At 43.5% G+C, this 27,532-nt stretch overlaps 6 protein-coding genes across 6 annotated transcripts; 3 read left to right on the top strand and 3 right to left on the bottom strand.

The window, feature by feature from the left end:
- Positions 1 to 2,616: 2,616 nt before the first annotated feature.
- On the top strand, positions 2,617 to 4,163 carry INS49_001380 (uncharacterized protein; the record flags this gene model as incomplete). Its single annotated transcript, XM_043162209.1, has 2 exons — positions 2,617 to 3,032; positions 3,086 to 4,163. The coding sequence occupies 2 exons, from the start codon at positions 2,617 to 2,619 to the stop codon at positions 4,161 to 4,163; spliced, it is 1,494 nt and encodes a 497-aa protein (XP_043030715.1).
- A 1,594-nt stretch (positions 4,164 to 5,757) lies between these two features.
- On the bottom strand, positions 5,758 to 8,739 carry INS49_001381 (uncharacterized protein; the record flags this gene model as incomplete). The annotated part of the gene is made up of 4 exons (XM_043162210.1): positions 5,758 to 5,990; positions 6,086 to 8,219; positions 8,282 to 8,592; positions 8,664 to 8,739. 4 exons carry the CDS (start codon positions 8,737 to 8,739, stop codon positions 5,758 to 5,760), a joined length of 2,754 nt encoding a protein of 917 aa, XP_043030716.1.
- Positions 8,740 to 17,742: 9,003 nt separating this feature from the next.
- Positions 17,743 to 18,288, bottom strand: INS49_001382 (uncharacterized protein; the record flags this gene model as incomplete). The annotated part of the gene is made up of 3 exons (XM_043162211.1): positions 17,743 to 17,853; positions 17,976 to 18,077; positions 18,139 to 18,288. The coding sequence occupies 3 exons, from the start codon at positions 18,286 to 18,288 to the stop codon at positions 17,743 to 17,745; spliced, it is 363 nt and encodes a 120-aa protein (XP_043030717.1).
- A 1,324-nt stretch (positions 18,289 to 19,612) lies between these two features.
- On the bottom strand, positions 19,613 to 20,519 carry INS49_001383 (uncharacterized protein; the record flags this gene model as incomplete). Its single annotated transcript, XM_043162212.1, has 3 exons — positions 19,613 to 20,130; positions 20,216 to 20,246; positions 20,469 to 20,519. 3 exons carry the CDS (start codon positions 20,517 to 20,519, stop codon positions 19,613 to 19,615), a joined length of 600 nt encoding a protein of 199 aa, XP_043030718.1.
- Positions 20,520 to 22,818: 2,299 nt separating this feature from the next.
- On the top strand, positions 22,819 to 23,938 carry INS49_001384 (uncharacterized protein; the record flags this gene model as incomplete). The annotated part of the gene is made up of 5 exons (XM_043162213.1): positions 22,819 to 22,874; positions 22,933 to 22,995; positions 23,052 to 23,064; positions 23,160 to 23,692; positions 23,767 to 23,938. 5 exons carry the CDS (start codon positions 22,819 to 22,821, stop codon positions 23,936 to 23,938), a joined length of 837 nt encoding a protein of 278 aa, XP_043030719.1.
- A 1,709-nt stretch (positions 23,939 to 25,647) lies between these two features.
- On the top strand, positions 25,648 to 26,601 carry INS49_001385 (uncharacterized protein; the record flags this gene model as incomplete). Its single annotated transcript, XM_043162214.1, has 3 exons — positions 25,648 to 25,882; positions 25,947 to 26,160; positions 26,400 to 26,601. The coding sequence occupies 3 exons, from the start codon at positions 25,648 to 25,650 to the stop codon at positions 26,599 to 26,601; spliced, it is 651 nt and encodes a 216-aa protein (XP_043030720.1).
- Between the last annotated feature and the right edge of the window lie 931 nt (positions 26,602 to 27,532).

A 27,532-nucleotide genomic window follows, 5' to 3' on the forward strand; every position in this document is an offset into this window, starting at 1 on the left:
GGGTCGACACTCGTCCATTCATCCCTCGATGCACAGTACGACAGGATCGGTGTGCACCTGTCGTCCGGCCCGCCACGACGTCGGGCGCTGCTTGATGGCATCGCCAGGAAAAGTCCTCTTGGGGTCTTGGGGGAGCCCAGCGCGCGGGCGGGTTGCAGACCGAAGCAGCGCCTAGTGCCGCGCGCCGTAGCTCTCTTTTCGGGGCCGCCTGTCTGTGTCACTGATGAACGCCGGGCCCAGCACAGACTATGGCAATTCTGGTTGACCAGGGCCGGGATGTCACCACATCTAAAATAAGTGGGATCTGCTTGGGGGTTAGATGATTGGAGGCACGGCACTTTGCGCTCGTTTCCCGAGGGCCACGCTGCCTGCAATTTAAAGGGGTCCTCAGCTGCCGCAATCTTGAGCCCTTGTGCTGATGATGGTGGTGATGGATGGTGAGATTGATGCCGTCGCAGAGGGGACGCACGCATGGCTGTTTGTAGGGTTTTCGTCGGGCACTCTGCCATCTGCAACCTGTGTTGCGAGCCAGAACAATGCTTGGCCAGCTCGATGAGTCCTGGTTCATGCGCCGCCTGCCTGTGGGCCGGCGTATGTGCACGCGATATGGTGCATTAGGCCACTCGGCACTGCGTTGTCGCTTGGCTGAGAAGATACTTGTGGTCTACTGCGTAGGTAGTCAGTCTACCTACTGGTCGCGGATACGGATAGGGCAGGGCGCCCGTCCGTCTGTCCCATGTGGACGGGACTGGGCTCGCAGACGGAGCAGGTACTTGGTACGGCATACGGAGTGCTGCGGCAGGAGGATGACAGTGGGCCACTGGGCTCTTCTCCCAGGCACCGTCCCCGTCCAAGTGGTTCCCCCAGGCTGGCCCAAGCGCATGGAGCCCCTGAAAGACTGATTGATTGACTGGGGCCAGTCAGGCCTGGTCGGTGGGCGGGCGACAAGAGGGGCATAGCATCCGCCTCTACCTCTTGGTACCTTGGCCAGCTCCCATCCATCCCATCCAATTGCTCTGGCGCAAAGGTAAATTCATCGTCCCATTTCTCCTCCTCGCCAACACGTTCTCATCACAGTCCAAAGGTCGGGAAACCTGGACTAGACCATTCCGTGAGCGCTGGTCATTGGCTGCTTGTCAACCTTGCAGCACAGTACTAGAACAAGAAAAAGAGAGCAAGAGAGAGGGACCGTGTCTCCTCGGGACTGACGCCCTTTCATTGCTCACTGCTGCCCTGCCCACCTCACTCACCACCGCTCGTTTGATCCAGTTTCCTTCCTATTCCTATTTCCGTCCCTTTTCTTTTCTTATCCGCGCTGCTCTCACGTACGCCTGCAAGTGCGTCGCTGGACTGGACGGCACAAGTCGACATATTACCCCTGACCAGACCGCTTTGGTAGCTAGCTCCCAGTGTCGCGTTACCACCACACAATACCTTGATCAGACTTCGACTTGGACGGCACACGAGACCGACACGGCATCTTGTCACACTCACGAGCAAACTCCCAGGTCTGCGAAGCTGTACGTTGCCGCCCCTTTTCTGTACCGTGTCGTGAGGATTTCCACTGGATCGTGTGACGTTCACCCCATGGCTGCGCGGGACTGGCAGAGATCTGCCAAGTGACGCACAAGGCACATTAAATCTCCGAGCATCAGCGTGGTATTTCCTCTGTGTCAACGCGGACGGACGGCCTTCAGTTCCCTCTCGTCGTTATTACTATTCCCAACGCCGTACACACTCTTGCTCCTTTTGCAGCGTCACAGCCGCAGATTCACACCGCCAGCACATGCGTCCTGCACTGACGATCTATTGCCGACGCCGATCCGCACGTGGTGTCACGGACTGCTCAGAGTCCCCTTTGTTGCGCCCGGATACTGACAGTGTAGCACTTGCAGCATCCTGTCTCCGTCACTGTTCCTGCCTCCCCCTTCCTCTGCAGGCATTGTGAGCAGCTTGACTCGGCCACAAGGCACGTTGAGTCGCCGGCGTCAATTGTCCATTCTGGTACGCGAGCAACTCCTTGTCACCCCCCTCGCGCCTGCCTGCACGTCTTGGGTCACGCTGTCGTGTGTCCTTGACGGACCAACCCGCAGCTGAAACAAGCAGCAGCCGCCAGTCGATCTTTATCCCGTCCTGAACTGACACAAAAAGCAGACGCGCTTAACCAAGCCGTCGACCCGTACCTGCCCGCCCTATACGACGCGAAGTCCCGCCCCAAGTGAAGCTTCACTTGCTCGCCTCTCAGGTCCTCCGCCCGCGAAACGAGGTTCCGATTCCCAGAATTGCCAGTCCTCACGACTGCCCACAACTGCCCATCGCACGCGCCATTTGCAAGACCTCACCTTGTCGCTCTTGCCCATTATCCCCCACCGGCAGCCAATTCATCCCAGATTCGGGACCATTTCCTTGGACGGCCTGTCTCCAAATCTCCTGGCCGCCCGCCTGTCCCTCTTTTCGTCCGGAGCGCCTTCCGTGCCGCCTGAAACGAACTCACTCTGTTGGTCCATGCCCTAGTGGCTTCCCCCCGAACATAGCGCCAGCCCTACATTTCGAAGAATGAGCAATCCTCAACGCTCAAGTTTCGGGATGCTGCTAAGACGCAGCAAGTCAGGCGAGATGAAGGGAGGAAAGAAGGCCCAACAGGCCGCCAGAGAGGCAGAACTTCAACGCCAGCGCGATGCTTCCGTCCCCAAGTCCCCGCCCCGTCTTCCACAGCTCTACAACGGAGCGCCCGCGCCCCAATTCGACCACTTTGGCGTCGACACCCGCCCCGACTCCATCGCCATCGTGTCAGGCAGAGCAGACCAGCGCCAGTACAGCACCAGCATCCATCGCCCTTCAATGGATCCGCCTCGCGCGTCCACCAGCACTGCTCCCGCCGTCCCTCCTGTTCCCAACGGGAATTGGGTCGACCCCTACGCACGCACCGAGAGCATGACCCATCGTGGACGGTACAGCTACGCCAGTAGTGCGGTGAGCACCGTCAACAGCCCTCGACGCGTACGCAGGAGGAAGGACCCGACCCCGTTCAAGTATGTTAATATGTCTCGGTGCCAAATGAGTGTCCATCACTGACCCTATTCAGTATCCTGATCATCGGAACGCGGGGTTCTGGCAAGACCTCATTCCTCGAATTCCTGAAGACCGCCCTTGCTCTGCCTGCCAAGAAGCGAGCCAAAAGCACCATCGAGGACGAACCCAGCTCCAATCGGGCACAGCCCTCGGGCAATTTCATCCCCCACTTCATCGAGAGCGAAATCGATGGGGAGCGTGTTGGAGTGACGCTCTGGGACTCGGAAGGGCTGGAGAAAAATGTTGTCGATCTGCAGCTCCGAGAAATGTCAACTTTCCTAGAGAGCAAATTCGAGGACACGTTCGCCGAGGAGATGAAAGTTGTGAGATCGCCGGGTGTACAGGATACCCACATCCACGCAGCTTTCCTGATCCTCGATCCAGCCCGGCTGGATCGCAATATTGCATCTACTAAGGCCGTTTCGGCCAATGGCAATGGCAAGCACCACCCAGAGACCCGGATCATCGGCAGCTTGGATGAGGATCTCGACCTACAGGTCCTGCGGATCCTCCAAGGCAAGACAACCGTCATTCCCGTCGTCGCGAAAGCCGATACTATCACCACCAAGCACATGGAAGTGTTGAAGAAAACTGTCTGGGACAGTCTGAAGAAGGCGAACTTGGATCCACTACAGGTTCTGGGTCTGGAAGATGAAGATTACGATTCCCCGCCATCCTCGAGCCGAATCCCAGAGGAGCCTGAGTCACAAGAGGATGAGAGCGACGAGGAGGATGCTGAGGGGGAGGAGGAACTGCCCATCCAAGGCAACCAACCCCCCAGCTCCCCAAGACAGTCGGTCACTTCTGTACGACGCAGTAGGACAGGGGACGAGCTGAAAGAGGATGAGATCCCCTACATCCCCATGTCAATCATCAGCCCCGACATATACGAGCCTGAAGTTCTCGGCCGAAAGTTCCCCTGGGGCTTCGCAGACCCGAACAACGAAGAGCACTGCGACTTCCTGCGACTAAAGGACTCGGTATTTGGCGAGTGGCGCAACGAGCTCCGCGAGGCCAGCCGTGAGCAATGGTACGAAGGCTGGAGGACAAGCCGCCTCAAGCAGCGCGATGGGCCAGTTCGACGTCGATAGGAGAAGAGGTTCGGACCCGTTGATCCAGACGCAGAGCCTCGTTTCGATTTCCAGAAACAACACTACCGTCAAGCTCATAATCATAGGGTTGTGACCGTCTAGGCCGGTTGCTTCCTTACCCCGGTATCCACCACCCTGCCGGCGGTACATCTCCGCTCGGCCTCTGGAACTGCTTAACTCTTATATGCCTCTTCACCTCTCATCTATCGTGCAGAGGACGGTCAATACGTCCCTCATCCAGAAAACCTTACTTCGGCTGTAGAAATTATTTCTTGCGAGCACCTTGTCGCCTCTCATATCACGGGCCGGGCTGGGGGCGTCGTGGACAATTTCACCTCCTCAGGACATTTCAGGGCGAACATGATGGCAGCACACTCGCGTCTGCAGGCGTTATTTCACGAATTCCGTTCCATCAACAAAACATTTCAACAAAAACCCGGCTCTTCTCATTGCTTGAGGCTTCTTTCATAGGAGACGGTTAATGACTAAACTTCTCTTCTCTTTTATTTCGTTTGTTATTCACTTCTAGGATTCCCCCATTTTTGTCGGATTCGCTCAGCAGAAGATCATGGGGAAAGGGGGTTTTGCAGGGCTGAGAATGAGAAGGAGGTGGAGGAAGGGTCAGTCGGAAGACCGTTTTGTTACTAGATACCTTATAAGCTGCTGCTGCTGGCAGGGCGAGGCTGTTAGTTTGAGACTTTACATTACCTATGTAGGCAGGAAGCGCGGACGAGGAAATGTGAGAGATCAACTCCTGGACAGATACCGTGCTTGCTCGTGTGCTATGTGACGACGTCCCGCGTCGTTGGCTTTTCAACGAGGCGAGCGCAAACGGCACGGGTCTGTTGATACCGCCCTCACCACTTATCTGGCCATGCTGCATCAATGCTTTCTGCCTTCTTTACCGTGTTAATTGGTTCTTGTCCACGACTTCGCAGGTCCTGGGGCCTTGCGAAGCTTGGGGAGTAGGGCCGCCCCCAGACTCTGATCCACTGGGTCTCCATTTCAAGCTTTGTGGAACCTCCGATAAGCCTGCATTTTTAGACGTCCGGTACATTCATTGCTGAGAGCTATCCAGGTTACTTCGACCCGTCAACGCCACGAAGCAACTCGATCACCCTATGTGTGAGACACTCCACTGTGGCGATGGATTCATTGGCAGGCCGCGACAGTGCGTTGGAGGGTGGACATTCATGCAGGGGAAAGATCAGGTTTTCTCGATTATAACAAAACCAATGCTAGACTCCAGTCATCACCCGCAGCCCTGTCGGTCCATCCCTAGGGTTGTTTGTCCATTGCGGGAAGAAAAAAGATTTTTTCTTTTCCGAACATCACCCGGTCAAGGAGAAGGTTCTTTTCATTGACACCATCTCCTCTCGCCATTTCCGTCGTCTATCGCCGTCAGACAAGGCTGTCTCCAGCCATCTCCAGTACAAGGATGTCTCCATTTACAATCCCTCACTCTGGTTGGCATTGGCCGCTTGCACCAGCCATAATCATGGCCGTGCCGAACGTGTCTGTGTAGATATTGCTACGGCCAGCAATGCACGCCGTGTTCCATATTGAACACCGAGCCATAAGTCTTTAGGCAAGACTATGCAATCGAAGCAACCACCAACGCAGCCACGCCCTCCTCCTCTGCGCGCACAGTGATCTTGGTTGTGACGCCCGACTTGGCCGAGTAGGCCATCCTGACGTTGGAAACGACCTTGCCACCGTTGACTGATTTGCCGAGGAGCTTGAGCGTGTGAGTGGTCTGGTTGACAGGCACGTCGGTGCCTTCCAGCGGCTGGAGCGACAGGGTCTTTGCCAACTGCTCAGTTGCTTCTACATGAGAGGTCAGTAATTTGTTCGACACAAGCTAGGATTGCATTCAAGGGAATGAAAGGGGCTCTTGTGCATAAGGGGATAAAATGACGCACCTGCTATGCTCTTCATGCCGCTCAGCTGCAGCGTCTCCTCAGCCTCCTCGCCAGCGGCACCGACCTGCTCCCACAGGTGCGCAAAGTTGCTCGCGTACGTCGGGATCACGTAGTCGCTGCCAGCGAGATCGAACTCGGCCACCTCGTACTCGTCGTCGTATCCGCTCTCCTCGGGCTCGTTTGTCGAGGGGTCGATTTCTTTGCTGGTGAATTTGAGGGTGTTGGTGAAAGAGACAACGGGCAAGGAGTCCTCGCCACCGGCCTTCTTGAACGCAACATAGACCTTGCCGGGTTCGTTTTGGGAAAGCTTCTCCGCCTCGATGATGAAGACCTCCTCAAGTTCCTCGTCGTCTGAAGGACCAGCGAGCACAGATACGTTCTCTAGAACAACAGAGTCGAGGGTGTTGGTGATGTCGTATTGAAGCACAATGTGCTCCTTGAATATGTGCTTGACGACCTTGACGACGTATTCCGTCTCGGCCTCCGTCAACTCGACAACAGGTGATGACTTGAGCACGCTGCCAAACTCCTTCATTTCTGGGATGTTCAACAACTCCTGAGCGTACTGTTGAGCTGCCGCTGTAGCAGAAGCCGCAGCTTCGGCTCCAGTTGGCGCAGCCTTTGTTGACGCCACCTTTGGTGGCTTGAGGGATGGAGTAGAAGCTGTGAGCTTCTTCGTCCTGTCTTCAGCATCTGCTTGCTCCCGAGTGACCACGGGAATCTTGGAGATGTCGAATGCTGACTCGAACGTGGACTTGTCATCCGATGTGACGTACATGACGAGCTGGTGCTCGAAATAGGGAAGCGAGAACATGCTGTCATTCTTCACGAATTTGGCCGCCATCTCGTCTTCTTCGCTCATCAACCTGAGATTCAGGGCGGCACGGTCTCTGACTTCGTCATCGACATCGTCCAAGCAGCGAGTAAGTAGAACTTGCACACTCCTCTTCACCTCAGGATCCTTCTGGCCCACACCAAACTTGGCCAAAGCGGTCACTGCGGCAGCGCGGACGATTGCGTTCTCCAGGACGACGCGGTTGTAGATGTATCGGATATACTTTGTTGGCTGAGACGTCTTCGGACCCTCCACACCCAGCAGATGCAATATCCGCACGGCAAGCTTCGTGAACTCGCAATCCTCGATGAACTCACACAAGTGGGCGAGGGCATCCTCTTTCGAGTCAGGAACGAATTTGATCAAGTCGAACATGCTCTCGACCACAGCGCGCTTGAACTCGTAGCCACCCTCGTCTCGGAGGATACCACTCAGGAATTGCAGCATACCGGCTTGCTTGCTGGGGAACTTCAGGCACAGTGTCCGGATGGCCTCAACAATGGTAATCTTGAACTCGTCCGTGATCTCGGACATGAAACCCGATATTTGCTTCATCAAGCGGTCAACGCTAGCTTCATTGCCCGTCTTGAGCAGGGTCGTAATCGCGAAGGTAGCAATGGAACGGTTGCTGTTGGAAATCAGAAGCTCGATGTCTGGGTTGCAGACGTGGACGGCTTCGGGCTTGAAAGAGGCAAAGTTGTGGAGGATCCTGAGGGCAGCAAACTTGGTGACTGCTCGGGGAGACGTGAGGAAGAGCTGCAGAACGTGGACGGCCTGCGCGACCTCGGCGTCGGTAACGTCCCGCAGGTCGCAGATTGCCTTGGCCGCCTCGAAGTTGACCATCTCGCTCTTATGTCGCAGCCAGCCGTCCAGGAGCTGCATCATGGGCTTCCTGAGGCCAGCGTCTTCCTCGGCGAGTTGCGCCGCAAGGCGGACGAGCATGACAATGGCAGCAGGGCTCTTGACCGCACCAGCGGCTCCGAACTGCTGAACCATCTTGACCAAGGCCATCCTGTCGTGCATACGCATCTGGTACAGCAAGCCAATGGCATGGTATTGCGTCATCGTGGAGTTGTTTACTGGCAGCTGGCCAGAGGAGGACGAGAAGCCGAGGGAGAAACCACCTGAGGACTTGGTGCTGGCGGCAGCTTCCTGGGTCTCGCTCTGCCACCTACGGACGACGTCCTTCGCGATGGGGAGCAGGTGGTAGGACGATACCAGGGCGGCGGAGGATACGGAGGGGTTCTTGTCGACAATGGCAGTCTTCATGACACGCTCAATGGATTGAACAGTGGTCGCCTAGTGAGAGGTCGGTCAGCAAGGGGCAGCCACAGCGGGAAGGCGCAAGGCCGTAGCCATACATCAATAATACGGCACAGAGCGCGGATCGCGTTTGGCCGGAAGATTATGTCCGTGCTGCCTCCAGTATCCTTCATGATAGTGCTGGTGACCATGATGATGTCCTCGGCGGAGTGGGCCAGCTCCTTGATGACAAGGTGGACCATCTGTCGCAAGCTGGCATCTTTGTTCTGGAAGAGCTTCGAGATGCCGAAGAAGAGGGTGGTGGCTTCGTTGGTAGGGAACTTCTCGCCGGTGTAGAGCAGGAGGGCGATCTTGGTCAGGAGGATCCGACATCTTCGAGGCTGTATGGGCGAGCTGTTGAACAATCGCGCTGGGTACTGGCACATTAGCATGTGAGCTCTGGTAAGGGGCGAGGAGCTGGGTCGGGGCGAGCAGCCTGACCTTCCTGGAAGACCTGGGTCCGGTCGACCTTGACCAGGCCGGTGTCGGCATCTTCATCCTTTTTGCCGTAGTTCATGCTGGGCAATTGGGCAAGCAGTTACGGCGTGGAGGGTGAAGATGGGGATTGCGTCTGGACTTTGGGCGGCAGCATGGGACAGCGAAGCCAGATAGACAGGGCGGCCAAGCAGCCGGCCAGCAAGCCAGCTCGCACAGGCCACCTGTTTAGGTGACGCCGGAGCGAGCCGTCTTCCGGGTGATTCTCAGGGTCTAACCCGAAACCAAGCCACCCAGATACCCACTGCCACTTCACCTGCCTTAGCACCTGTTACTTTCTGGTCACTCTTGTTGGTGATTGTTCGTGGAATAGGGCTCGAGTACAGATTCAAGAAGAGTTCTTACAAACTACCGGCTTAAAGGGTGACACTGTGGCAGATGAGTGACGGGCCACCTGACATGGCGATTCATTGCACCATGCTACTACCGGGGTGGGACGCCCGCGGGGGGGGGGGGGTTTGGTTCATTGAGTCTAGTTGAGTACTTCATGATCTAAATGTCGAACTCCTGCCAAAACTATGCATTGTACTTATCTAACCCAGATCCAAATCCAACTACACAAACCATCCACTGAGGACCAGGGTAATATGACGGCCGATCTCTGAAGCGATTTCATCACACCTATGCTTCAAGTAGAAGCCCACCTAAACTCCTGGCGGGCACAGAACCGTTCTTAAAGCTGTTGGTAGGTCTCTCGTACGTATGATAATCGTATGGGAAGCAATTGTGTATTGGTATTATTTTGTCTAAGTTCTAAGAGGCTACATGCCCCGGAGGGGATAATTAAAGTAGCCTTTTAAGTAACAAGGGTTATACTTGCCAATACTTATAGTTTTTCTTTTTTTTTAATAAGTATATACAATCCTTATTATAATTAACCCTAAAATTATAATTTATTGCATATTAAGTATATATAACCTTTATTATAAGAAAGTATTGCTAAAAAGGCCTAAAATTATAACTTATAAGTTCCAAAGCAAGTCTTAGCAATCCTTACCATTATATTACCTTTTAAACTTGCAACCTTTACTATTATATTATTCCTTAAACATTATACCCATTATCCTTAATACTTAGCTTTTAAGGTTGCTTTTTTATAGAAATTATTAACTTTTGCATAATAGCCTTAGTTTTAAATCTTTTTTTTATAAGGGAAGTTAATGCCTATAAAGTTAATACTAAACCCTTTAGCTTATATTTATTTTTATTATATACCTTTATAATATAAATATTATTATCTTTATCCTTACTTTTATTATTAAAATATACTTAATATTGCTTTAAATTAATTTTCTTTAGCTACTTTTTATTTTTTTAAAATTAAGTATTATAAGTAGCTTACTTATTTATTATTTCTTTTTTTTGTTTTTTATTATTTTTTTTAATCTTTTTAATGGTTATTTTTTGCTTAAGTTGCTTAAGCAATGATATATATTTCTTAATAAATCCCTTTATATATAAGCCTTATATATACTTATTGGTAATTTAATGTAAAAAGTTTTAAAGCTAAGTTAGCATAATAATTTAATCCTTTAATAGCTAAATTTTTTTAATTTAATATATATAAAAGATATTTAAGATTAAAACTTTTATTAAGTTATTTATTATAAAGATTATAATAATTTAATATTTAAAATAATAATTACCTTAATAATTCTTATTATTAAGGATGCTATGCAATTTTATATTAAGAGTTTTAATGCTTTTAATATAAATGCATAGCTTTTTAATTATATTATTAAAAAATATTTGCTTATCTTAATATTAAAAGTTATTAATAATTTAAATAATAGCTATTATAATAATGTTAGTTAGGAAAAGTATCTTAGCTTAGGCCATAACTATAGCCTTTAGCTTATTAATTTTAATAATTCCGCGGAAGTTAACTTTAATAAGCAGTTTGCTTTTTTTAATACTTAGCATAAGAGTAAAGTTAAAGGCGGTTTTTGCAATCTTTATTAAGGTTTTATTAGCTTAGTTTTAATTATTTTTATTATTAATAATAATTAAATTACTATTAATATTAAGTAAATAAAAGTTATTATTATTAATATCCTTATTAACATTTATTAAATAAGCAAGCGGATAAGAATTATTATTATTAACATTTTTATTAATATCTATTAAATAAGCGTTATTAGCAATAACTTTGCCATAAGAATTAGTAAAATTAATAAGCTTATCTTTATCCTTATTAGTTAAGGTAATTTTAACCCTTTTTGCAACTTTAATAATAATTTTAATTTTTATTTTATTGCTTAATAGGAATGCAGTTACAATGTTTATTTTATTGGTTAAGGTTATAGTTGCAATGTTTATCTTATTGATTAAGGTTGTAGTTATAAAGCTTATTTTATTAATTAGGGTTATAGTTATAATATTTACAAGGGAATCCTAATTCTAGTTAAGGGTTGCAATAAGGCTACCTTTAATGCTAACTATATTAATAGTAGCTATGGCAATAATTATATTAAGTATATTCTTAACGTGAAAAGCAAATATAATGTTTATTAAATAATTTTACTTATTATTATTATTCTTATAAAGCATATTAATAAAAGTATTAAATAATTTTTATAAGTTGTTATTAATATTCTTTATTATAATGGAAAGGAAAAAGATTTTATAAGAATTTAATAATTAAAATAAATATTTATAATGTAAAACTTTATAATTATTATATAATAATTATTAATTTATTTATTAATTATAAAAGAAATTAATAAATTGTAAATAAATTTAATAAAAGTTAGTTTTAATATTTTATTAATAAATAATAATAAAAGGTAATAATAATAATAAGGTTAATTTTAAAATAATAATTATTAATAATATTAATAATTATAAGATTATCCTTATATATAATAAGGTATTAAGAAGGTTTTAGTTAAAATATAAAAGGTTAAAGTTTATATTAAGGGTTTAAGTTTAAAAGATATAAGGTTTTATAATTAATGGTAATAAGGTTGGAAGGAAAAGGGTGTTAATAGCAAGTTATTCCTTTCTTAGCAAAAAGGGGCTACTTTAGGTTTTTTAATTAATTTATTTACTTATATGTAAAACTTATTATTATTAATAAGCTTTTATAATATAATGTTTAAAGTTAGTTTTATTATTATATTAATAGGGTTGTTTTTCTTATTTATTTATTTTACTTTAATAATCTTTCTTATTTTATATAATTTTTATAATAATATAATATTAATTATAAAGCGCTTTTTCTTTATTATTTTTAACTTTATAAGGTATTTATATAGGCTATATAAATTTATATAAATAATTAAAGATATATTTAATAATAAGAGTTGTTTTATAGCTATTTTAATTATTATGGCTAGGGAAATTTTAATATTTACTTTATTTACTATATTGTAAATTTCACTTATTAATATGCTTTAAGTAATATATTTATACTTTATTAATAATTAATAGAGAATATTGCTTATTATTATAAATTCCTTAGTTTCTTTATAAGTCTTATTTATAAAAATAATAATATATTTAAGTTAAAATATTAAGTTTTAATTATTTATAAATAATTTATTTATAAATATAAAAAGTTTTGCTATTTTAAGATTTAAGGGCATATATTTAATTTCTTGCATAGCGTTATTTATTTATTATAATAATTATATATTTAAGCTTTTATAATTTCCTACCTTTAGGTTTTATATTTATATAGTCATTAAAAGATTATATAAAGCTTTTAATTAATAAATTAAAGCTATATATGCTTTGCAAGCTCTTTATTTAAGGTATTTTTAAAGAGCGTTTTTAATTATTGTATTAATAAGAGCAAGTTTATTAGCTTATCCTTTTTATTAAATAGTAATTAAGCTAGTGGTATTTATAGTTATGCAAGCCTTATTATAATTTATTAAGTTTTTAAGCGTTAGCTCTTATTTTAATTTTCCTTATAGTTTTATAGCTTTTATTTTAATTTCCTTTTTATCCTGGAATTTTAATATGAATAAAATTAATATATCATTTATTTATATGCTTATTATCCTAAAGGGTTATGTAGGCTTTATAATTATTAAGTAAGGATTATATATAAAGCAGTTTATTTTAAGCTTTTATTAATAATATTTTTAATATATATTAAACTAATAAATATTAAATTTTATTATGCTATATAAGGGTTAAATAATATAAATAATTATATTTAAAGGGTATTTATTCTTTAATTTCTTTAATAGCTTTATAAGAATTATTTTATATAATTTAAACTTTACTTAGGGGTAGGCTTAAATAATATCTTAAAGTATAAGAATTATGTCTTTTTTTTAGATTAATAAGGGGGTAAATATAAGGATTGTTTATTAACTTATTCTTTAAATAGTTAGGCTTTATATTAAGATTAATTCCTTTTTATTATTATTATAACCTTAAATAATAAATTAAGATTTCTTATAAGGTTTTATAGTTTTACCTTTTACCTTTTATATTATATAAAACTTAAAGAAATAATATTTATTATATTGCTTTGCTAATTATTTCTTAATTTAAAAGATACCTTTAGCAATAAGGTTATTAATTTCCATTTTATTAAACTCTTTAAATAATAAGCCTAGTATTATAATAACTTTATCTTATCTTAATTTAATTACTAAGTTATAATTTTTATTTTCTTTCTTTAAAATATATAATATAATAATGTAGTTTTTTATCTTTAGTAATAGTGATTATATAATAAGTTATATTTAAGGTTTTATAGCTAGATTTTTTGCTTATAAGGGTTGCATTTCCTCGTTATTATCTTAATAATATAGTTAAATAATTGTTAACTTAAACATCGCGGCTTTATTTAGTATATTTAAGATTATATTATAGCTATTTATAGCAATAACCTTATATAAACCCTTTTATCTTTCTTTTTCTCTTTATATATAAACTTTATATTATAATAAATATTTTATATTAAAGATAGGTTTAACCTTGGTGTTTAATGCATTTTATACTTGCTATTTAGCTATGGTTTTTTATAATATTTTTATAGCCTTTAAAATAACTTTCGCTTATTTTTATATTAATGATAATAATAATAACTTATGCAATACTTATAAGTAGGCGCTGAAAATTAAGAATATAGGGATTAGTTTATTTAATTTAATAATATTATTAATAGCTTTTATAGCTATTTATAAGATAGCATTATTATTTATGCTATTATATAGTTTAATATATAGGATTTTATATACTTATTTAAGGGCTTAATGGTATTTCTTAACTTTTTTAATAAATTAATATGCCTTTATAAGAACTTATTTGCATTTAATTTTTATTATTTATACCTTTAAATAAAATTCTAAAAATGCAAAGTTTATTCTTGCATTATATTTAATAATATTTAATAATTCTTAATATATATTAATTTAAAGCATTTATAATATTTGCTATGCAATCTTTATAAATATAAATTTTAAGAATTTCATTCTTTAAAAAGTAATAGCTTAATTTATAATATGGAGAATTAAATATTTGCTTAAATATATTATATTAATTAAGATTTTATAATTAAATTCATAATTATTATATAATATAAACTTAAAATGCTTAAGTGCAGGTTCATTTATTTAATAATAATAATATATCTTTTTAATCTTTATTATTGCTTATTTATTAATATTTAAATTGCTAACTTTTTTAAGCATTTAGCATAGTTAATTTATTAATAAGTATTTAAAGCAATAATAAAGTTTCCTTATTTTTATTTTTAAAAGGAAATATATAGCATTAATAATTTAATTTAGGAAAAACTATAGGTAACCCTATTTTTTAAGTATTAATATAATAATTGCATCATTAAAGGAAATTATTTTATTTATAATATTATTATAATATACTTAAAGCCTATTTATATTTATTAAGCAAAGTAAGAATAAAGTTTATGTTTAAATAATATAAAAGTTAATATAATTAATTAAAATAGAAATTTTTATTATGCTAAGTAAATTAATAATTATCTTATTATTAAATTTAATTTTAGCTTTTCCTACGGCAATTATATTAATTTAATACTTTAAATCTTCTTATTATAATATAAGAAATTGCTTATATTTAGTTATAAATATTAATAATACTCTTATATTTAGCAAGATTCCTTAAAAATAAGTTTAATTATATTTATTCTTTAAGATAAATTAATTAGCTATAATAATCATTTCTATTTAAAAAACGTTATTTCCTATGATTTAATATATAAATGCTTTATTGGCTAAGAAATTAATATTTATATAATAAACCTCTTTATTAAGTCTTACCTTTATAATATAGGTATTATTATTGCAATTATTATTTTAATTTTATTTATTTTTATATTTATAAAATTTATCTTTATTATTTATCTTATATCTTTTAAATTTATTTAAAAAAGTATTAAAGTTATTATTATAACCTTTATATTTATATTATATTAAGTAGCTTTTTTTTGCTAAATATTGCTTATTAACTAAATATTTAATTAATTAATATCTTTCTTTCTTATAAATATAATATTTTTTCTTTTAGAGTTATTCTCTTTCTTCTTTATAAGTATTATTATTTTAAGCTTTATGGCTAATGCTATAGGATCTTAGTTGCTTAAAGCTTAAATGGCTTAAGTTTAATTAGCTAAATCTTTAATTTCCTTAAAACGCTTAAAACTATAATTATTATCCTCCCCTTAACTTTTAATTATTATATTTACGGTTAATATAATATTAATTTAAAACTTTATTTATAATATAAATTATAATTGCATAGTTAAGCTATGTTTTTATTATAAATCTTAGGTTTAAAAATAACTTTTTATATAATTAAGCTGGCTTAAAAAGAACTATTTTTAGCTTGGGAACTTTTTTATAAGCTTTAATTATTATTATTCTTAAGTTATCTTTCTTAGCATAATCTTAACCTAATACTTATTAATAAAGTTGCAGCTTATTAAGCATTAAATATAAAACCTTATATAAGTTTTTATTTAAGTTTTATGCTTTTATTTTTATAAATATTATTATCATTTAATTTATATAGTAATGTTAATAGTTAAGATTTATATTAAAATATATTTTAATTTTAAGGTATGTTATTATAAATATATTAATTTAATTTATAAAATAAAGGTAATAAGCTTTAGCTTAATTTTTAAGCATTTAGGGAAAAATTATATGGAATTAACTTAGCTAGATTTTAATATAATAATAAATATTAAAAAATATCTTTATCTTATTATTTAATAAGTTATATAAATTCTTAATATACTTATAAAAGTTATTAAAGGTTTTTATAAATTATGCTAACTTTATTAAATTTAAGTATTTATTAAAAATATATTATAAGGGAAGAGTTTTATATGGGTTATACTTTTTATTTAGCAAAGGTATTTTTAAGGCAGCCTAAGATTATGCTAAGTATAATATATATTTTTAATATAAGCTTTATTTCCATTTCTTTATTAGTAATAATAGGCTTTGTTAGTTATATTGGTTTTTAATGGATTGTATTACTAGGTTTGGGTTTTATGATTATGCGCTTAAAGCTAGCGGCGGCGATAAAAGTTATCTTAGGGATTATCCTTTTAACAATTATTATTATTTAAAACTTGCTTATAATGCTTATAGGGGTTGTGCTTATAATTATTATTTTTAAAGTTAAGTATAATATTTATTTATGCTTAATTTTAGGGTTAATAAGGCATTATAAAGCTTATTATTAATTTATTTTAATTTTTCCTTAGCTTAAGTTATGGTAATTAATTATAGTATTATAAGTTAGTTATTATATTTTATATAAATACCTTATATTTAAAGGAAAACTTTTAAATATTATTAGCAAGGATTTAATAATGCTTTAAATATTGTTTATATTTATATTATATAGTTTTTGCAGTAAGTAATGAAAAGGTTATTATTATAAAGGTTTTATTATATATAGCTTGCTAAAGTATTTATTAGGTAGGTAATTAGGTATTTTATTAATGCTTTTTATATAGGGGTTATAAATTATAGTTTTAGGTTAATATATTTATAGTAAGCTAAGTTAATTAAAGTTTAAGCAAGTATTTTATTAATTATATACCCTTTAATAAGAGCTGGTGGCTCCTTGGTATTATTAGCTATTTTTATAAGTTTTTATAATAAATATTATAAGGAGTGAAATTAATAAAATAAAGAGATATTAATGAAATAAGTAATATTTTAGGAGTAAGTTAAGGATAATAGTTTAATAATAAGTAAGTTATAATTATTAAGAGGAAAAAGTTATTAGTTTCTTTAGGCCTTAAAAGCTAGGGCTTTTTTTTATTATTAAGTCCTTTTATATTAGCTAAAAGCATAATGCATAACTTATGCTTGCTTATAATATAGCGTTGCATTAACTTTAGTAGTTATAATAGTTACAAGCTTTATTTATTTAATAATTATGATAATTATAAGCTTTATTCATTTAGTAAAACGGAGCTTTATTGGGTTTTGCTAGGTCTTAAAAAGGAGTTAAAGATAGATTTATAATAAGTTTATTTTTAATAAAGTCTTATATATAATGGATATATATTTCTTAAATATTAATAAATATATATATAGATATTATAGGGAATGCCATTTAGTTTATTTAATTTTTATAATATCTACTTAGGGAGTTTAATAATACAAGGAGGCTTAAAGAAGCAGTTATTGCTATATAGCGCTTATTAATAAGGAGGATATAATTTTTAAGTTAGGAAAATCCTTATAGGGTTGCTTCTTTTATTTTATTAATCTATAATACTTATAACTATTAATTAATATTAATAGGTCTCTTATATGTATAATAATTATATGGGAAGCAATTGTGTATTGGTATTGTTCTGTCTAAGTTCTGAGAGGCTACATGCCCCGGAGGGGATAACTAAAGTAGCCTTCCAAGTGACGAGGGTCGTACTTGCCAACAGAAGCATTTGGCCATTGGTAGCAAATACAGCTTCGAGACACCCGAGTACATTGTGCATTCGGAGGATGAGAAACGCTGTTTCTGATCATCGTGATTCCAGCGATATCTCTGTGTTGATCTATGCTTTCTTTGCGTCGCTGGCAGGCCTTGCCGGTCCATCTACGGCCTTCTCAACCTGGCCAGCGATTCCGTCCTTGGAAGCGTCAAACTGGCTGCCAATATCACCATCCTGCAGAAAAGAAAGTCAGCCATGATATTAGGGTTCAAATTGGCCCACGCGGAAACCTCCTTCGTCCTGTTCGATTGTCTCTAGGACTAAGACAAAAGTCGGCTTAGCCATGACATACATACCTTTGAAAAAGGCCCGCCAATCTTCTCACCGACCTGCCCGATTTTCCCGTCCGGGTTGAACTGTTTACCGATTGCACCTGCAGATGAGACGACCGAGGGGTTCTGCGTGCGTCTTTTCCTCAACACATGGCAACGTTTATTAGACAATGGGCTGGAAACGTACCTCGGGGCTGGTGTTCTTGGCCTCCCCAGCGGCCTGGGAAGCATTTTCCACTCGCTTGTCAGCCATTCCGCGCATCTGTACAGGAGCAGCTCGGTACTGAGTGACGGCGATGCGCCTGGGGATAATGTTTCTGGCCGTCAGACGGACCATGTCGATGTATCGTGAGTTTCTTCGTTTCGACTGAGCTGTTTGACAGAGTGGATGGGACTTTGTTGGACTGAACTCTAAGGGAGGACTTGCGGAACACCATTAAACACCTTCTAGTGTTAATTTGGTGGGGGCTTTTCTTCATACAACGGTCCATTAGCTGCAGGTCAATGTTCGTCGTCAGTGACTTCAGCCACCCAGAGAGCATCATCACGCCAAGGTAGCGTCGGTGTTCCACGATGCTCTGACATCATGACCGCTATCAGGACTAAGCTGTAGGGCGTGCTTGCAAAGGGATACGATCATCCAGCCGGGTGGATTTGAAGATCGAACATCATGAACTTGGACAATTTGCTCCAGGTTGTATCAATATCGCAATGTTTCAAGGTCGAGAGTACAAATGTGAAAAATAAGGTAAGAGAGACATTTTCGTTTACATTTACGACGGTCCCAAGTCAGTACCGCGGCACTTCTAACACTTTAGCAACGCCCAGGACCAGGTGAAAAATGTTTGTACGAAGTCTCCGAGTACCGAGCCACTTTGCAACCATGCTCCTGTCTGTCAATGTCGCTTGAGTAATGCGATCCGCTCCGCGTGTGGGGAACGTAGAAGGGTCGCGGCCCGCCCCGATCCGTGACCCACGAGAGGGCATTTCGGTGGGTGCCCGGGCCATGGAACCGTGGTGACAGCCTCCTGCTGAGCAAAAGCCCATGCCAGCCTTCTAGCGTGGCCAAGGAAAGACTCGGAGGTCTCAAGAGACTCTGTGTTTTGTCTATCTCAGTCCCCATCATGGTGAGCCGCTGCGACCAATGGTCTTCGCGCCATCACATGCAAGCGTGAGGGACACCATTGTTCTTTGCAGTCCCTGGTGTCCACTGTTGTTTGAGACCGAAGTAAGTCTTCTCCATTCTTACTTCGTGCATCAGTCCCATTGTGTGGATCACATCCCATAAGGCTGAGATACAAATCTTACGCTACGAAGTGGGTGCTAGTAAACTTTGAGAGGATACACTAGACTGATCACAAGCAACAAGAGCCCCCATGCTAGGACAGTTTTCTGCCCGAGATAATTGGTTCAAGTGCCTCTAGGCTGTAGCGTTGAGCCTGATGTTTCGCACAAGGTCGGCTTGTATTGCCTGGCGTGATGCCGAGGTCTCTAAAGCTTTTTTTTTTCTACATACTGCGGAAGGAGGTTTGCATCGTGTTTGTACAAGTTTGACCGAGCCACGTGTGGATACAATTACAATCTTCCACATTACATATTAATATCCAAACATCTGTACCCATTCGCCGTGAACTTCATGCGTGGCTTTCATTTTTGGATCCTTAGAAGAGAGCGACAAACAGAGCAGCAAGGGCTCCGAGTCCGGGCAGGGCGACAGTGCCCGCAGCGGAAGCGGCAGAGCTGCTCGAGCTGCTGCTGCTCTCAGTGCTGGTGCCGGTGCTGCTGCTGGTGCGAGTGCCGGTGCTGCGAGAAGTGGACGAGGTCTCCGAGTTGTCGCTGGCAGTCGACGTGGAAACGGAAGTCGAAGTCGACTCAGACGTGATGGTCGACTCGGAGGCAGTACCGGTAGCCGATCCGGACGCAGACTCGGAGCCTGATCCGGTCTGAGAGCCGGTCTCAGAGGCAGAGCCAGAGGGCGCAGAAGTCTCAGTCGCGGAAGGGCTGGTTTGGGTGATGCCCAGGTTCGAGTTGAACTGGCTAGCCAAGGAGGCCTGAGCAGCCACGGCGGAAGACTGGAGAGAAGCGAAGATGGAGTTTCTCTCTTCACCTGTCGCAGTCACGGCGGTCTGCAGGGAGTAGAGCGCGGACTGGACGCTGGCCTGAGCAGCGGCGTAGGACGCTGTGGTCGTCGTTAGCTTGTGGTTTAGCAGGAGAAGTTTAGACGTGCTAGGACCGGGGCCAGGTCGTGTAAGGGCGAGACTAACAAGCGCTAGATGCTGCGGCAGCGCCATCTTGCTGTTATGAATGTCAGTGATGGTTGGACACACAAAGCACAATAGTCCGTGCGAGACGGTCCTCGGTTCCCCTTGGTCTCTTTCAACTTCCCATTCTCTTTCTCCTCTCATTCCAGAACCCACACCCACTTGGACCTCGTTTGTTCGTGCACCTCTTTCTCGTTCTTGAGGAATGATGACATGTGCCCAAAGCCTTCCGGGAGGTAGAGGTAATTCAACTTACTGCGATGACAACACCGGCCAGAGAGGCAACGAGGAATGTAGTCGGCTGCATTTTGACAGTGTATTTCGAGACGATTAGACTGCGGAGAGTATTGTGACGAAAGTGACGATGATTTGACTGTCGAAATTTATCAATTGGAGAGGCGCAAACGAGAAAAGGAAGGAATCTCTCAGGAGGCGGAAGTCACAGTTGCGCACAATGAAGACTTATAAGTCTTTTTGAGGCGCAGGGGCACGCCTAAACGGCACCCAACTAGCTAGCTAGGGTCGGAGCCATGATGCGACACACCATGCAGAATTGTAATTGCCCCGGCACCTGATAGGACAACGCGCCACACGCGTCATTAGCGCTATATATTGCATATACGGGCAGGTCGTATCCAGGGGAACCGTGAGTTCTCCTCGCCCATCATCAGTTTGGTTGCCGCCAGCCAGCTGCCTGTCACTGACCAGGGGTGCTCAGAGGGCATGAGACAGATGCTCAAGCAATTTCAGCGTTTTCAGGCGCCGGCCTCGACACCCAGGGGCGACAGGGCATCTCGAAAATGTATCAAAGTTGCCGGAGTGTTTACTGCCAAGTGGTCTTGCCAAGTGGTGGCGAGCTGGGGACCGACCATCCTTTGCTGCACTCGGCCGACAAGTGGGCCATGTTTCTCGTCGTCGTGGGGAAGCCAGCGGAAATCGACAGGCCTTAGCATCGCGTGACACCAAGGAACTCTCCATGACGTTGGAATACGAATCTGACTGTCGGGCAAGCTGATTTGCCCACTCGGTGTGATGAGCCGACATTGGGCAGACCGTTTGATGTTGATCGATGGATTTCTGCCCGGAAATGAATTGGGTTTGGTCATGCTTTGCCGTCCGTGCAGCCTGCGTCCGCCGCCACTCTCCGGAAGAGGAAAGGTCCAGCAACCCCACGTTTTCACGACTGAAACCTGGGTGTGTGAGACAAGGTAGTAGTGGTACTACGCGAGAAAGACAACTTTAACGTTGTCTTGAAAATTTGCCCTGCCGCTGGAAGGCCGCTCTCAGACATAGCTGAAGCCAGTTCGTGAGACCGCTGGGGAAACAATCTGCCGGGCGCCCCAAATGGGACAGTCAGCTCCCCGTAGTGCAGCTGCCGAAAACAGAGCGACAGGGCCTGGGCTCAGAGCGCCGTGTGATTCGGTCTCCAATGGCCGAGCTATCACCCTTTATTGAGCAGTATTGGTCGCCCGAGGGAAACACATCCAAGCTTGCTTCTCTATGCCAAGTCCGTTTCAATATCTGGGCAGGAGATGAGAATGTTTCAATCTGGTGTCGTGTCTGTGCGAACAGCCTTGCTAGTCAACCTGGCGCGGTAACGCAGCCGTGCGACAAGCGCTGGGAGACCTGGATCTCAATCCCCCCGAAATCAGGGAGAGAATGGCTTCTTGAGACTGTTGTTTCTATCCAGGTCCCTGGGGCAACGGGCATCTTCTTCAGCCGGGCGACTTTGACAATATCACTCATCAGAGGAAGGGCTGATGGGATGGTGGGCTGATTGAGGTGCCGCCAGTTGAGGCTGGCTGCGTCAATTCCGATATACCCATGTGGCTGTGAGACATTTCCCAATAACAAACGAGGTTCCGCTGCGGTGTGGATCGTCGCCCAGGGAATAAAAGAGGCAGGAGCTAGGTCCTGGACCCTTTGAGTCGGCCGTCTGCATTGGCCGAGATCTCAGAGCTCCGTGCAGGTACTGAAGAGTAGCACACGGAAAGAGAGTGGACTCACGGATGGACCTGCAATACTCTGCAGATGAGATATAGATATGTAGAAGCTTGGCCTGTGGGGCACAGCCTTGTGTGAGCTTATTCCACAGTAAGTTATTTTGCAAGAGCTTATCTCACTTGAAGGCTGTGCTGGCAGTTGGCCGTATGGTTTGTATGGCTGACTCAACACTAAATGCGGACATTTTGAATCCTGGGAGACGGGCTCTGGGGAGGGCGTTGCCGACGAGAATGTCTAGGGTTTAACCCTGTCGGAGCTTGGCTAGCCCGGACGGTTCGTCTCGACTTGTACGTACGTCATCGTGAAGCACGAGATGGGCCCAAACATCCAGCTCCCTTTCGAGGACGCTACAGGCCAGTGAGCCAATGACGACAAAAGTCCGTTAAGGGCGATTCCGTCACAAATATGCCAGCGGCTTGAAATTCCATTGCTTGAATCCTGGCTGTCAACAAGACAGCCTCATCTGCTGCCCAACCCTTCAACCTCAGCAGCAGACTGGACTGTGATCAATCCATCCCTTACCTGATAACGTACACACATAGGCACACACACACAGGCACACACACAGAGACACGAGAACACTCGTTCTTCACGTCCTCAGCATGTCGCAACGCCGGGGCATCGTCGACTCCATTCAGGCAAAGGCCGGTGAGGTCGGGTAAGTGACGCCACTCTTGTGTGCCGTAAACCCAACTGATCTGACAAGGACGTTGCAGGAAAGAGGACTTCGACAAGGCGAAGACTCTTGTGAATGATGCCGCACGAAGCGGCTCTTACATGTACGTCGCTAACCCTTCTGACGGTTCGACACTGTGCTGATATTTGCCTGATCTAGTTATCCCATCAAGGTAGATCGTGTTCCACCGTGTCTGTCCCCAAAGGATCGCCTCTGACGTTCGCATAGGGCATCGTATATTTTGTCAGACATCGAGCGCTATGGAAGCCCTTCCTGAGCAAGCTTGGTCCTACCCTCACGCTCAGCGCCGGAGTCCTGGCAGGGATGTTTGCCCTCACCTACCTGCCCCAGCTAGCGGTCTTGGTTTTTGTGGAAGGCCCGCTCGCAGTCTTCTCGACCGTCCTCCTTGTTCTCAACGAGAGCTCCACACTCGTGTCAACCATCTCCAAGACCTGGGTTCTTCAGGATGCTCTCCTCGACACATTTGACGGAACGCTCGTGGCCAGGAACTCTACGAACCTAGTCAAAGGCGGCAGAGAGATCAAGTCAGGCAGTGATCCCATTGCCAAGCTCGGCAAGATCATTAAGAGTCCTTTTGAGCGGTTTACCCCCAGCGCGTTGATCAGATACGTAATGTATCTGCCCCTGAACTTCATCCCCGTGGTGGGAACTATAATCTTCATCACCTTGCAAGGGCGGACGCGTGGAAAGTCTGTTCACGATCGGTACTTCCAGCTAAAGGGATGGAATTCAAGGCAGAAGTCGGATTGGCTCCAGGAGCATGTCGGCCCCTACACTGCGTACGTCCTACCCTTGCTGAGCTTGTAAGGTATATGCTTTCGCAGATCCTCGGCTGACTCCGCGTGCTCCTTAGCTTCGGTACCGTTGCTACCCTTCTCGAGATGGTCCCCTTCGTCGGCATCTTCTTCTCATTCACCAATGCCGTCGGTGCCGCGCTATGGGCTGCGGATATAGAATCGAAGAGCACATCCATGACACGCACGACAGCTCCGGGCCTACGCGAGGCAGCTCGAGAAGCCGAGTGAGGGATCATCAGAAGCGAGGAAGCTTCCGGCATCACTTGTCATATCTCAGACATGGAGGACTGGACGGTGTTACGCCATGATCAAGGCAGAATGCATGTGGCAGGTTCAACAGACCGGATGATGTGTAGGACAGCACCAAGGAGACTCGATGTGGATCCTCAGGCCGGCTTTTTCAGCAATCGTACCAAACTCACCGGCAAGTGATGAAACTTCGTCTCAGATATTTCATAACCGCATAATTGACCTATTAATTGGCTGTTCCTGTGTCCGCGGAGGGCGGGTCGTTTAAAATTGTCGTGCTTAAGTGCTATTTGGCCAAATATGCCAGGAAATTCTATCTCGGGTCCCAAGTTTCTGGCTGCAAAGCCAGAATGACCGACGACGCACGCCTCACACTCTTTTTCGAATCCTTCATATCTACCTGAACAACTTCCAATGTTCGCTGTGTGACCTCAAGGACCGAAGGCATCTGTTCAAATTGACACCGAACTGACGACAATGTTTAGCCCATCTGGGATAGAACCAAGTCTAGAGACAGCGGAGCAGCACATACTTCTGGACAAAAGGCGTCCGTCCACCCAGGTCTCATGCACTGTAGCATTGTGCCAGCCCAAGTAACGCATGATCTGTACAACACAGATGCTGCAGGAACAGATGGTACGAGGAACCTCGAAGCCACCACGCAGCACGATGCGAAGAGGCTCAACAGCCGACCAATGTCCTCTACGATCTCGCTTCTACTGTGGGACAACCAGCAACCTGGGGAGCAGCATGCCATAGCTCGTATGTACGCTCAATCCCAGATTGCTCTCTTCCCGTTGCACCTGCCCGGCCATCTCCAGATCAACAGACGACGCGCAACGTGGACCCTAGCACGGAATCTTGTCCGCTATGGTGTCCTGCATGTGGACCCAGCAACGGGATCGTGAAGTTATACAGCTCTTGTCAGCCTTTGTACGAGGTGACAGCCTCCTACAACCTGACGATGCTCGAACAAGATGCCATCGATCTTGCCCCTAATTGCTGGCCTGGCATGTCTTCCCGTCTTGTATTGCACGAGAAGATACAGTGTGGCTTCAAGGACGTCGTATCTGCTCTTCGGCACTGATTTTGAGCTACAGCGGTCCACAAGTTTGGCGAACTGGGCCGCTCCCGTGGCATTTCCATCGGCAAACAGCAGCGAATGGTTTTATTTTCTTCAGCACGTTCTCACTGACGGACACAAGTTGACCCACCTTTCCAACTCTTCAAAGACTGTTCGTACTCTGCTTAGTGGTGTCGATTTGGTGTTCGGTGTAGTAAGATGGTGACAGTTGGGCTTCTTGTCCTACTCATAGAGTTTCCTCCTTGAGAAGGCGGGACTTTTCCTCTCGCCTCACACTCATTAAGTATCTATCTGAGCGCTCACCAGTACCTTCACGGATCGGAGGGGTCCCCTTGGCTAACGGAAAGCAAGTGGCTTGCTCTTGCCACACATTCTTATAAGGCTTTCCCCTGACCTCCTTGTTGGTGTCATGACCTATGCCATTAAGACACCGATCTTCTCGTTCTCAAGCATGAAATTTTCGGCCAAGGAATCGAAATTTCCTTAGCTACTGCCTTTCTTGAATTCAGCAGTCTATCTGCACCTTGTACCGCAATTTCAACCCATTTGTTTTTCTTCGTTTCCGTGTTGTTAACAGGGGCATTTCGTGATGATATTAGCAGCAATGGCTTTCAAATTTGTTTACATACTCATTCTTATGGGCTTCACTTTTGGCGCGCACGTTGGTCGAGACAACACAGATCTAGAGGCAAGGACTGCTCTTCCTCAGCCGTCCTGGGTAGATCTGGGCCCTGAGCCATTCGGGGGGTTGCCTCGCCAAAGGGACATGACGGCGAGGAAATTTCCGCTGGAGACTCTGATCACACGAGAATCTACTTCAGCCGATATCACTGAACAAAGTGAGTTCTCTGCCTAGGTGCCTTGTGTTCCAGCTGGATACCATACTCACTATTCGCAAAGCAGATACCCAGTCGCCTGTACCTCTGCCCACGTCCTCTGGCGACGAGTCCTTGAACGAAAGGCATGGCGGTGAATTTTATCACCGTCCTAAGTCATCTTCAAGCTCAAGCTCAGAAGGGGATTACTACCCAACTGCGAAGCCGTCCAGCACATCTTCCTCATCTGAGGGCTACGGCGAGCCCTTTTCGTCTTCGCCTGATTATACCCACTCCCACAAGTACGGCGGAAGGCCATCGTCTCTATCTGCGAGTGATTTGGGATATGGAGACAAGACTTCTCGGTCTAGCAGTCAGAAGAATGGCTATCATAAGCCATCCAAATCCCCACACAAATCCAGAGATGACCATCACTGGCCAGGGCACTCGCACCCGCACTGGAGGCATCCACACCATGGCCAACACACGAAGGGTCCGTGGCATGTAACCACCATACCAACCTCCAGCACGTCCACCATAGTTGTTGTCGCAACATCAACTTCGACCTCGACTCCAGTCTCCATAAGTCTTTCCTCGAACAACTCGTCGACGGCATCCGGGACTACAATGACCAGCGCGGATGCTTTGAACAGCTCTGCAAATACGAGCTTCACGCTGAGAAACTCCTTTTCGAGAAATTCGTCAGCAATTTTGACAACTTCCGGGACCGCTTCTGCAAGTAATGCCTCTTCAGAAGCGGTGACCTCTGGGCCTACCTTAACGTTGAGTCCCTCTCCATCCGCAAACCTCAGCAATGTGACCATCGAAACAAGCTTTCCACCCATCACATCTTCGCCCATGTCTACGACGACCACGGTCTCCCCGTCAGTGGGTAACCGCACAAAGAACAGTTCAGCTGCACTGAGCAGTTTAAGTTATTTCAACACTACTTCGCGTGTATCGACTCTTAGCACATTCCCTCTGTCAATCTTCACGCCCAACACTACAATGCCTGCCATCTCAAATTCCTCTGCATCCCTGAACAGGACCACATCAACTGTGGACCCGAGTTCACACACAATTTTGTCGGTTTCTACAACGAGCAACACTTCTATTATCCTGACGACAGGCACATCCACCTCAGTGACAACAAGGGTGCCCAAAACAAGGACAACCTCGGCACCGTTTCCTCTCGCCAACACTACCTCTTTGTTCGTGTCCACAGGAACTCTCATGACCGGCACCGGTCCACATCCGACTCCAACGGCCGGGTCTACCAACGCAACATTGCCAACTCCGGAGGTGACTGAGCCCACAAGCTTGCGGACGACATCCTCCTCGGCTCGCCTGAATGAGACAGCCGCATCCTCCACCACTACGGTCTCGCCACCGTTCCCGCTTAGCAACTCCAGTACTCCCACGTGGCCAACAGAATCCGCAGCCGGCACGACGCTCACATCAGCTGGGCCACTGTCGACGAGTACCAAAACAGCACCCTTCCCTCTGCTTAACTCCACATCGACCGCGGAATCAGGAGCCTCAGGTATTTCCCTCTCTGTCTCCTCAAAGACTCGCAACCACTTGATGCCTATCACAGCTGCTCCGCTGCTACCCTTCGGTTCTCATTGCTGTCTTAACATTGGGCCCGCGAATAAAGCTAATGACTTCTCAGTT

Source organism: Diaporthe citri (genome assembly GCF_014595645.1).
Source record: "Diaporthe citri strain NFHF-8-4 chromosome Unknown scaffold_1, whole genome shotgun sequence".
Lineage (NCBI taxonomy): Eukaryota > Fungi > Ascomycota > Sordariomycetes > Diaporthales > Diaporthaceae > Diaporthe > Diaporthe citri.